Source organism: Rana temporaria, chromosome 3 (genome assembly GCF_905171775.1).
Source record: "Rana temporaria chromosome 3, aRanTem1.1, whole genome shotgun sequence".
In the NCBI taxonomy this organism is placed as follows: domain Eukaryota; kingdom Metazoa; phylum Chordata; class Amphibia; order Anura; family Ranidae; genus Rana; species Rana temporaria.
Window position 1 is genome coordinate 159,714,139 of NC_053491.1, and position 12,651 is coordinate 159,726,789.

General features: G+C 46.7%; 1 protein-coding gene across 15 annotated transcripts in view; it reads left to right on the forward strand.

Annotated features, from left to right (window-relative positions):
* Positions 1–12,651, forward strand: part of CADPS2 (calcium dependent secretion activator 2) — a 777,539-nt gene that overhangs the window by 90,349 nt on the left and 674,539 nt on the right. For all 15 annotated transcript variants that reach the window (XM_040343717.1, XM_040343721.1, XM_040343726.1 and 12 more), the window contains exon 3: positions 3,133–3,465. In XM_040343717.1, coding sequence (XP_040199651.1) covers positions 3,133–3,465 — 333 coding nt within the window. The remainder of the gene's footprint in view (positions 1–3,132; positions 3,466–12,651) is intronic.

A 12,651-nucleotide genomic window follows, 5' to 3' on the forward strand; every position in this document is an offset into this window, starting at 1 on the left:
TTCATGTTTCCTTCCGCAGACAAGCTCTATGGGGATGCTGACTTAATTTTCTAGCAGGACTTGGCACCTCAGACAAAGGAAAAAAACGTAGACAGGAATTCGAAGGAAAAGGTAAGTGACCCAACAATGCACTAGCTTAAAGGAACCTATTTAGAAAATTAAAAAAATGAACCTTTACAACCCCTTTAATTCCTATCCCATAACCAAAACAGGAAGTGAGAAGAATTGCCTTCCATAGTAAGGCAATCTCTGGTTGTCGACAGGGTCACCATAACTAGTGTACACATTGGAAAATTTCCCCTCGAATCCTGTTCTGGGGACAACCCAAAGTTGTTTCGTTGATGGCTGTAAACAGGACAAATATACATGGCTAATCTCCCTAATGTGGACACCAACCGCATTAAAAAACCTGTTGGGTTCTAATCTTGCTCCACTCTATACAAAAGCTAAAATAAGATTTTGATAGAGATATATGATGTAACAGAATGACCCATGACACCCAGAGACTTTTGGAGGATGGGGGGTACTCCTGTGCCAGCGTCACTAATGACTCTTGTGTCTAGGGTCACCCTGTGCCCCTTTTGGGCATAGGGTGACTGGGAAATATTAATTATAAAGTACATGAGATGTGACTGATAACTGATAATTATCATCCGTCACCCATCACAGCCCTCCCTGCAGTCATGCCCCCCCCCCCCATCACAGCCCTTCCTGCAGTCATGCCCCCCCCCCATCACAGCCCTCCCTGCAGTCATGGCTCCCCCCATCACAGCCCTCCCTGCAGTCATGGCCCCCCCATCACAGCCCTCCTTGCAGTCATGGCCCCCCATCACAGCCCTCCCTGCAGTCATGGCACCCCCCTTCCCCAATAATAGTCCTCCCTGTAGTCATGCACCCCCTTTCCACCTCCCCCCTCCAATCACAGTACTCCCTGCATAGTGCCAATTTTAATCGCTGCCTCCCCTGCAGCCCATGTCTATTCCCTCATGCTTCAGCAAGAGGTGAGCCCTGTTACGGACCGCAGAATAGTTAGCAGCCTGTATGTCCTGTGTGTATTCTGTCATTTCTCCCGAGCAGCCGACAATGTCAGCCTATTGGAAAGGCAGGGGGCGGGACAGCTGCAGATCGTGACAGAGAGCGAGAGACTCTTCATACTAACAAGTGGACAATCGCCCGCTTGTTAATAGAAGTTTTGGCAGCTCTCGCTCTCTGCCACGATCTGCAGCCGCCCCGCCCCCTGCCCTGCTAATAGGCTGACATTGTCGGCCGCTTGGGAGAAATGACAGAATACACACAGGACATAAGTATACTGCAGTTCGTGAAAGGGCTCACCTCCTGCTCTGATGGCGGCCCGCTCGACAACAGATCACAGACCGGTACTGGTCCGCGGCCCGGAGGTTGATGACCTCTGCTGTAGATGATATATTTTAAAGTCTTTGCATTTTTACATTAATCACTTGCCGACCTGCCGCTGTCATTATACTGCGGCAGGTCAGCACGATTCCGCAAACCGCCGTAGCTGTATGTCGGTCTGTTTTAAGCTGGATAGCGACACTGCGGAGGAGCCGATGCTTATGACTGGTGGTTGCAATGACTGCCGGCCATTGGGGATATTTATTATAGCAAAAAGTACAAAATATTGTGGTGTTCAAAATAGTTGTGTTTTTTTGTTTATAGCGCAAAAAATAAAAACCGCAGAGATTATCAAATATCACCAAAAGAAAGCTCTATTTGTGGAAAAAAAGGATGTCAATTTTGTATGGATACAACATCGCACGACCCCGCAATTGTCAGTTAAAGCGATGCAGTGCTATATCGCAAAAAATGGCCTGGTCATTGAGCAGCCAAATCTTCCGGAACGGAAGTGGTAAAGGAACTTTTATTCTGAGATTTTTGACAATTTTTAGCTGCGGCTTTTCAGATTGGTGAACCTCCACCCAGCTTTCCTTCTGAGACACTGACTCTCCAAGATGCTCCCTTTTTTTTTTTTACCCAATTGTGTTACTGACTTGTTGCCAATTAACCTAATTGGTTGCAAAATGTTCCTCCAGCTCATCCTGGTTAGTGCTACTTACTTTGTCTGCTTTTTGTTGCCCTGTCCCAACTTTTTTGAGACGTTTTGCTGCCATCAATTGAAAAATTGTGTTTTTTTTTTTTTTTTTTTACAGTTTAAAATTTTCTCCATTGTGGTGATTTCTATTTTGAATTAAATATGTGGTTATGAGATTTACAAATCATTGCATTTACTTTTTATGTAGATTTTAGTCGGCACCCTAACTTTTGTGGGTTGTAAACATATGGATACGTTTTCCTTTTGTCTTCCATGTTAATTTTGCCAGATTGGTACATAAACATGCTTGCTCATTCAACAACCATATGTTTGTTATCTTGTGCGAATGTTTAGCGGCGGGTGTCTGCTATAGTCTGAAGGTGACTATAGACATTCTGATTGCAGCCCTGCTTTAATTTGATTGCATGTGATATAGAGGGAATCTGAGCCTGGGTTCACACTGATGTGGTGCTGAACACAGCATGTCATTTTGTACAGGAATTGCAGCGTATTCCTGTGCTAATTATATGCGTTGTCTCTGGGGTGCGAGCCATGGATTTGTATGGCTCAAATCGTACACCATTTGTCTGCACCATAATTCGGTCGCATGGGTGTTGACGCCCATGCAATGCAAATCGCACTGCCGATTACGGGGTATTGTTAACACTACAATTGCTTCAAATGAATGGGTTGTGATTTTGATGCAGTATGGAATCTGCAGCAATTTGCCCCGCATCTAGTGTGAACTGAGGCTGAAGGTAAGTTTTAGAGCTGTCATTTTTATTACTTTAATACTTATTGAGTCATGACCCACAACAAACATGCAACCAGTGAAGTATCGGTGCGCTTTACATGTATACTTATTCCACCAAGTAGTGAAACAAGGATACATGTGGCAGCTCCAGAGCTTACACCTTTTAAAAACTAGCTAGAAATTGTGACTTGCATATTTTGTGCCCAGACAGCTTCCCCTGTGGTCAGGTGGATCTGTCTGTCCTTTTTAACCAAAAAAGGTTAAAGTGTTTTCTAAGTTTTTTTTATAACGCTAAACTTTTTTTTTTTTTTCCCTTTGCATGAAACAGGTTTTCTTGAAAAGTGACCGGGTTGCCAGAATGGTACACAGCGGTGGATGTTCCTCAAATGACTTCAGAGAAGTTTTTAAAAAGAACATTGAAAAAAGGGTACGCAGTTTGCCAGAAATTGATGGGTTAAGCAAAGAAACTGTTTTGAGCTCTTGGATCGCAAAATACGATGCCATTTACAGAGGAGAAGAGGATATTCGCAAGCAGCCTAACAGAATGGCACTCAGTGCTGTGTCTGAACTCATACTAAGTAAAGAACAACTTTATGAAATGTTTCAGCAGATCTTAGGAATAAAGAAACTAGAACACCAATTGTTATACAATGCTTGCCAGGTAGGTTTGTACTGTTGAGCTGTATTTCTTATTTTTTTTTTCCTTTTTTAGTTTAAGGCACTATATATTGCATGGAAATGCCAAGCATCAACCACCATGGAAAGGTACAAGATAACAGATTGCAAAGTTTTCTTTAATCAGTTTAAATGAGCATTCTAAACTATACAATAAAGGGGAACTGCAGATAAAGTTGGCAACCCGGTTAACTATGAATAAGGCTTTGATGGGTTGAAATGCATAAGACCCCTTTCACACTGAGGAGTTTTTCAGGCGGTACAGCGCTAAAAATAGCAATGCTATACCGCCTGAAAAACTCCTGCACTGCATACTCAATGTGAAAGCCCGAGGGCTTTCACACTGAGGCGATGCGCTGGCGGGAGAGAAAAAAATCTCCTGCTAGCAGCATCTTTGGAGCGGTGATAGGAGCGGCGTGTATACCGCTCCTTTACCGCTCCTTCCCATTTAAAACAATGGGAAACCGCGGTAATAGCGCCCGCAATGCGCCTCTGCAGAGGCACATTGCGGGCGGTATTAACCCTTTATCGGCCGCTAGCGGGGGTCAATACCGCACCGCTAGCGGCCGAATCCTGCGGCAATTCCGATGGTATAGCGCCGCTATTTTTAGCGGCGCTATACCGCCACCGCGCCTTCCGCCCCATTGTGAAAGGGGCCTTAGTGTTGGCTCTGTTGGGAACATGCGTACTTGGACAAAATAAAGAGAAATTGTATTCATCCTCACCTGGTTGCCGACTTTTTCTACTTTGAAAGGACTCTTGTGTTGTGGGGTGGAGACCGCAAGTGACACACGGTGAGTGGAAACAGAACGCTTGCCGGGCCTGATTGCATCATTGGGTTGCAGTGCCATTATCTTGCATGTGTATTTATACTGTACGTAGGAACTGACCAGCGTGGCCCAACTGGGATTTGTACATATTGGGTAAAGGGGAAAATGTGTTGGGATGTGACTTGTTCTGTTTCGGATTTATTTTTCCTTTCTATATAGGTTGTATTGTGACACTGGTTTTGATATAATTTTTTGAAAAATAACATCTGTGGATTGTAAATGTTTCCACCTTTTGCCTTATCTTTTTGGCAACTATATAAGATAGCCACTGTGGTAACATGTACTAAAATCTTTTGCAATTGTGACTTGTCTTGCATGTGCTAGACAACTTCATTTATTATGGAGCTAAATGAAATCCGCCCTTGCTGGTTTCTGAATTCTGCATGATTTCAGCCACTCAGAATTTTGCTTCTACTGGTTGATGTATTACTCTGTAGAAGTTATTAGTAAGAGTCATCAGAATCTTTTCATTGCTATTAATGGACCTCATAGGCCACTCTAGTCCAGGAAATGCGTGGCAATTGTTTTCTCCCAGCATTGGTTGGAAACTTGTGGTGTATGCCCTGACTGTCAGCGGTTGGACACTTAATGTGCAACTTTAGTCAGAAAATGTAGTCCTGCTAGATCACTTCATGCTGGCCCCTTTTGCAGGTATAGTTATGTAAAACACTGTCTCACCTTGCTCTGCACATGCTCAGTTGCTCTCTATTTTTAGGCACTGTCGAGTTTGTAGAGGCCCTCCTATCCTTTACAGCCAAGGAAGCTGCTTCTGTTTAATCTGCAGCTGCACATGTGATCAGTTATGACATTAGCCATTTTATGGTTTGACCGTTTTTGGTTGAGAACACAAGCAAATGTGACAGTTTGCAATCCCGGTGTTCTATCGAGAAATGGCTCCCGTTGAAAAATGCCTCTGATGGGTCTGCGCATGTGCAGTACCAAACGTCCCTCCAGCTGATATGTTAATCAGCTGGCGTGATGTCAACACTGCGCATGCGCAGATCATCTCAGGCATTTTTCGACGGGAGACAGTATTTGACAGGCAGTATTCAAAGATATGTAAACGGCAGAAGGAGAATGTACTTGTCAGATTGTGCCTCGTTGTTGCGGGGCAGGTTTTCCCTGTGCTGAAGGGCAGGTTTTTACAGTGTTGCAGGGCAGCTTTGGTGTGTTGTACAGCGGGTTTTGGATTTGTCTAAGGTCAGGTTGCAACACGCACACAAAACCCTCCCTTCAACACACCCACAACCCCTCTTGCAACAGCAGGGGAAGTGGTGTAGTGGTTGGCACTTTCACCTAGCAGCAAAAGGGTCATTGGTTTGATTCCCGACCACAACACCATCTGCGTGGAGTTTACATGTTCTCCCTGTGTCTGCGTGGGTTTCCTCTGGGTACTCCAGTTTCCTCCCACACTCTAAAGATATGCTAGATTAACTCCCGTCTAAATTGGCATAGTATATGTACCAGTGCGTCACGATCCTACGGGGTAAATGGCCATGCTATATCAAGATGCCACTCAACAGCGAGGCTCAATCTGACAGCTTCTGTTTGTATAGTGTCGGATAATGCCTCCGACGATCTGCACATGCGCTGTATTGACGTCACGCCAGCTGATCAACCTATCAGCTGGAGCGATGTTTGGCACTGCACATGCACAGACCCATCAAAGGCATTTTTTCGATGGGGGGGGCACTTCTCGATAGAACACCGGCATTCTAACAATGTAGCTGCTTTTTGAAACTGTTAAATTGATGGGTTTGGTTCCGCTTTGTGATTTACAGCTGGGGCTTTGAGCGTCATCAGAATGGAAGCCTCGAGCAAGAAGAAACGGGAGCAACTCTGGAGACCATTTACAGCTCACACTTAAGTTTGGTAGAATAATTATTAATGTAGACGGTATGTTCCTTGCAAGAACATTATTTTTTTTTATCCAGTTCTTAGGTTTAGTTCTGCTTTAAAGCAAAACTTCACCCATATCAATTTACCAGTTTCAAAAAAAAGTTACGTTCCCGGAAATGCTATCTGTCAAATTTGCATGTGCTTTCGAAAAACTGTCAAACCATCAAATGTCTGGTGCTGCACTGATCACATGTGCAGCACCATGGCATTTACAGTTCAAACAGAGGCTAAAATGGCAGCTTCCTTGCCTGAAAAGGATACAAGGATATAGTTCTGCTCAGATGTTCTGCTCAGATCCCTCTGCATAGGAAGTCAACCTACATAGTATCTAGCAGTCAAAGATACAACTTTAGGTAAACCTAGCACCCTAAACTTTTGTTGTACCCCAATAACTTGCTAAAGAAATGTAGGTAGATTCACGTACAGATGCCTAAACTTGCGGCGGCGTAGCTTAGCGTGCTTAGGCTACGCCGCCGTAAGTTAGCTAGGCAAGTACATGATTCACAATGTACTTGCCTGCTATGTTATGGTGGCGTAGCCTAAAGCGAGCGGGCGTAAGGACGCCGAATTCAAATGTGTGTAAGGGGGGGGGGCGTGTTTTATGTTAATAAGGCTTGACCTTACGTTTTTGATTTTTTTTTTTACTGCACATGCGCCGGCGCCTACATTTCCCAGTGTGCATTGCGGCTAAGTACGCCGCACGGGCCTATTGATTTTGACGTTGACGTAAACAACGTAAATCGCGATCGACTTACGCAAACAACGTAAAAATTTCGAATCTCGAAGCGGGAACGGCGGCCATACTTTAACATTGCTATTCCATCTATTAGGTGGAATAACTTTAGGCCTGATAATGGCTTACGGAAACGGCGTAAATGTACTGCAGCGGCCGGGCGTACGTTCGTGAATCGGCGTATCTACTAATTTACATATTCTACGCTGACCGCAATAGAAGCGCCACCTAGCGGCCATCCGAAATGGTGCAACCTAAGATAGGCAATCTTCTGGGACCTGTGACGGGTCCCAAAATAATTGCAGGGAGGGTCTGCTTAGGGTAAGAGGAGGAGATGCCTAGGTGGCCGGGAAGTTGGACAGGAAGTCTCCCTAAAAAGAAGGTACCCCCCCCCCCAAAAAGAGTGCTCAAAGCCGAAGTTCCCGTTTTGGGTGGAACTCCCCTTTAAGAGACTAGGTAAGGTGCACCAGTGTACGTTTTCCTTAAAGTGGACTTAACATTTGATTTAACCCTTTCGCTGCCAGGCCCTGTGCTCTATTTCACCTTCCAGGACAACTACTTGAGAGATGATTGGCTCCGCTCCTCTACAGGAAACACAAATCGAATACAATTTAAAAGGCCCCTCCCTTTCCTCTGACCCTCAGTAGTTTTGTGTTTCCAGACCCTCCAGGAGCACCGACACGTTTTTTTATTTTTCCTGAGTCTGGTAACTGTGGTTGGTGGACCCCCCTTCTTTGGCGTCATCCAGGACTAGTTGTGGCCAAGTCCTGGGTGCTTTTTTTAGTCATGTACTCCCACAGGAGTCCTGTCCAGAAGGGTTCCCTGTTTGGAGTTGCTTGCCTACCTAGTTGTTGAAAAGGTGGCAACTTCCTTCAGTCTTTTTTCCCCAGCAGCTGCTGTGTGGAACCTGTCTTTACTCGTGCCTTACGAGAGGTGTACCAAGATGGTGTCGGATGACTTACGGTGATGTGGCAAGATGGCACCAGAAGTCGCGCTTCCGGGCGCCGTTATTATTATTATTGGAAGCACGGCGTGATACACTAAGAACATGCTGACTAGGAGACAGTCTGCTCAACGCCAGCCTATTTCTCTGTCTGAGGATGGAGCATCTGCTCGGATTGAACCAGTGGCAGCCTCCGGGTCCCATACTACCCCCAAGGTAAGCCCTTGTCTGTGGTCTACAGCAAGGGACCTTTTTTATGTATGGACCTTTTCTTATGGTTCTTGTTTCTGCTTTGTTTGAGGCCAAACCGGTGAAGAAGAAATGTGCAAACTGTAGGGCCAGGCTCTCTGATAGTTATAAGAAACTACCTTAGTACAGCATATTCACCCGTGCATCCGGGTTGCGAGTCCCGCGGGAGTGGGCGTTCCTCACATGCTGTTGATTGACGTTTTGCCCAAAAACGAGCTCCCCCCTGTCGCGTAAGCCGCGTCACGGTTGGCGAAAGGAGCCGAATGGCGAGTCGGCGCTATACTGCGCATGCGCATCGCCGTTCGGCTCCTTTCGCCAATCGTGGCGCGGCTTACGCGACGGGGGGTGAGCTCGTTTTCGGGCAAAACGTCAATCAACAGCATGTGAGGAACGCCCACTCCCGCGGGACTGGCAACCCGGATGCACGGGTGAATATGCTGTACTAAGGTATGTACAGCAGGAAAAAAATAAGAGCCTTAATCGTGATGGAATGTGGGGGGGCAGTGGAATAAAAAAAAGTTGTTTTTAAGGGGTAACCACCGCTTTAAGGATATGTTTCTTGCAGAGTGAAAGGAACCTGAGAGGAGGTTATTCCAGTCTAGAGGACACAAAAGGAGATTTCCTTTTCAGTCGGAATTCGAGGAGACTTTCTTTAAATGTCCTAGACTGGATGCCCCCATTAGGAATGAGCCAAAAACCCCCCCATTTGGTTCGCACCAGAACCTTCGAATTGACCGAACGTTTGCGCGAACATTTAGAACCCCATTGACGTCAATGGGACTCGAACGTTCGAATTGTACTCATTTTAAAGCCTAATATGCAAGTTATTGTCGGAAACTGGGTTTAAGAACCCGGGTCTTGCCCCACAGAACATGTATCAATGGAAAAAAAAGTTTTAAAAACGGTAATTTTTTCTGGAGCAGTGATTTTAATGATGCTTAAAGTGAAAAAATAAAATAAAAAATTCCTTTTAAATATCGTACCTGCTGGGTGTCTATAGTATGCCTGTGAGGTGGCACGTGTTTAGAACGGTCACTGCACAAAATGAGATTACTATAAGAAAAAAGTCATTTTAAACTGCTTGCGGCTTTAATGTAATGTCTGGTCCCTGCAATATGGATGAAAATCATTGAGAAAAATAGCATGGATTTCCCCCCACTCCCCCCAGGTCATTACAAGCCCCTTTGGCCCTATATAATTTGAAAAGCATTATACAGGCGGTGCAAACAAGACAGGCACTGTAGGTTTGTTGTTAAGTCGAATTTGTTTGTAATTTTGAACTGGTACTTTTAAAGTGTAGCTCCAGCCATAAAATCTATTTTTAAGCTTTTCTGAAAACATAGAGAAGGGTTATCACCCCTGTAAACATTTGTTTTGCGGTCTGTGTGCATATGTTCAGAAGATTGCAATTCACTTTCTGTCCCAATGACAAATCATGTTTTGAAAATGTGGGTTTTTTAGTGAAACAAGGATTGGTGATAAAGCATCAGTAGACAGGAGACACCTCTTACAGAAGAGAATTTCCCTTCCTAGGGGTAGATTTCCTCTCACTTCCTGTTTTCTCCTTCCGTTTGCAAGTAGGAGTCGTTTGTAAGTTGGATGTTTGAAAGTAGGGGCCTGCCGTATATACTCTGCAGAAATTTGGGCCCTAGGTGTTGGTGTTGCCACAACACTGTAAGCCCTCATAGTTAGTCTTGGTGGGCGCTGGAACGCCCTGCTGTGTGAACTATTTTATCAAGAATTGTAATTCCATGCCATTGTTGAACAGTGGTAGAAAAATTGGGCCTTAGGTGCTGGTGCCACAACTCTGTAAGCCCTCAGTTACTCTTGGTGGGCACAGCAATGGGCCCTGCTGTGAAATATTAGATCAAAAATTTTAATTACACGCCCCTGTTGAACATGGGCAGAAAAATTGGGCCTTAGCCACTGGTGGCGGTGCCCAGAACCAAAAATGTTCTTACAAGCTATCAGCATGATCATTGAGGAGGAAAAGGATAGTCACTCAGCATAACAGGATAGTCACTCAGCATCAGCATAGACAGTCTTGAAGGGATCTGACATTAAAAAAAAAATACTCCGTTACATCAGCATCAGGTGCTTGGTAGCTGGTGGTGATCCAAGCCTGATTCATTTTTTTGAAGGGTCAGTCGATCGACCAAGTCGGTGGAGAGGCGCACCCTGTGATTGGTTACAAAGCCTCCAACAGCACTGAATGTGCGTTCTGAAAGAACGCTGGATGCAGGACAAGCCAGTAGCTCAATTGCGTACTGTGCAAGCTCTGGCCAGTGATCCATTCTCAAGACCCAGTAAGCCAGAGAATTTTCGGTGGGAAAGGTGTCCAAGTCTGATCTTGCCCCTAGGTATTCCCGCACCATGTAAAACAGATGCTGGCAATGGTTGCTGGAACCGGTCATACTTTGGGGCTGCGGACTAAAAAATTGTCTGAACGCATCAGTCAGACGGCCACCTTCTCCACCGCTCATTCTGTGACTGACCGAAGCCTCAGCAACACGTTGTCCAGGACCTGGATTTTGTAACCCCCCAGTCTCTGGGAACACGTTGCACAGACCTTTCTTTAAGGCCTCCTGAAGATGTTTGCCAGCCAGTAATGATCCCTCCTGAGGACGACAGGATCCGCAGCCACCTCATCCCAGCCACGTACAAGTCCTTGGGTTCCTTGGGACTCTAATTGATCCCTTGAAGACTGCTGCTGATGCTAGGCTCCACCTCCATGCTGACACCATCATCATCCTCCTCCTCTCCCTCGTCCTCGTCCTCGTCCTCGTCCTCCTCCTCCTCCGTGATAGGCGGGCAAGCAGAAACACTGTCTGGACAAAGGGGGCCTTGAGAGGTAAGGAAATCCTCCTCTTACTCCCTCTGTTCTGCCTCAAGGGCCCTGTCCATTATTCCACGCAGCATGTGCTCCAACATGTGAATAAGAGGGACAGTCTCACTGATGCATGCACTGTCACTGCTTACCATCCTTGTGGCCTCCTCAAATGGTGACAGGACAGTGCATGCATCCCTGATCATGGCCCACTGGCGTGGGGGAAAAAACAAGCTCCCCTGACCCAGTTCTGCTGCCATATTGGCACAGATACTCATTGATGGCCCTCTGCTGCCTGTGCAGCCGCTGCAGCATGGCCAACATAGAGTTCCACCAGGTGGGCATGTCACAGATTAGGCGGTTCTTGGGCAGGTTGTATTCCCTTTGGAGGTCTGCCAGCCGAGCACTGGCATTATATGACCGTCGGAAATGCACACAGACTTTCCTGGCCTGCTTCAGGACATCCTGTAAGCCCGGGTACCTGCCCAAGAACCACTGCACCACCAAATTAAGGACATGAGCAAAACAGGGCACATGGGTCAGTTGTCCCTGTCGCAGGGCGGAGAGGAGGTTGGTGCCATTGTCGCAAACCACCATTCCTGGCTTAAGCTGGCGTGGCGCCAACCACCTCTGAGCCTGCCCCTGCAGAGCTGACAGAACCTCTGGCCCAGTGTAGCTCCTGTCCCCCAAGCACAGCAGCTCAAGCACCGCATGACATCTCTTTGCCTGCGTACCAGTATAGCCCCTTGAACGCCTACGGAGCACCGCTGGTTCCGAGGACACATCAGCACAGGAAGAGGCCAAAGAGGAAGAAGAGGAGGGGGTGGAGGAGAGAGGTGTGTCACAACCAGTAGTAGCATTTTGGAGGCGTGGTGGCGGAACAACATCCAACACTATGGTACCTTGGGGGCAGAATCTACCAACTGAAAAGGCAGCAGTTGAAGTGCTAGCTATTTAGCTAAGCTAGCATTCAACCGCTGGGCATGTGGATGGCTGGGAGAGAACTTATTTTGGCGCTGCAGCAGCTGGGGGCAGGGAAATTTGCCTGGTACAATCTGCCATCGGTGTACCGATAGTAGATTGCCCGCATGTACTAGGCTGTGACACACTTAATTCTACACCGTCAGTCTTATCAGTGCAGGCTTCAGAGAGGACTGAGGGTATAGTGGGGTTGTAGATTCCAGCTGATGAGGGGCAAGGGGAGGTCCGCTTTGTTCTTTGGTGTGGGTCTTTGAGGTACGCTTGCCAACGAACTGCATGGCAGGTCGACATATGTCTGGTCAAGCATGTGGTGCCCAAGCGGGGGGTGATTTGGCCACACGAGATACGTTTGAGACATATGTTGCAAATAGCAGCGGTGCGATCTGATGCACTTGTCTCAAAAAAGCCCACACCAAAGAACTTTTGGAATAACGCAAGGAGACACAGGAGCGCCCTGCATATGCGTAGCTCTGCGTTGTGATGCAGTCGGTGTGCTGCCCTTAAGCTGGCCCCTGGAGGGCAGTCAGTGACCTCATCATCCCCTCCCTCCTCATCACTGTAGAAAACCTGGCAGTATGCTGCAGCTGGGGGAACATGACTGCCAGATTGCTGTCCTTCTTGGGCACCCCCTCTCTCCAGGCTCGCGTTACTGCCTTCCTCTATCTGTGTACCATCAACGGAGCCTTCAAAACGCTGCGCATCCTCATGCA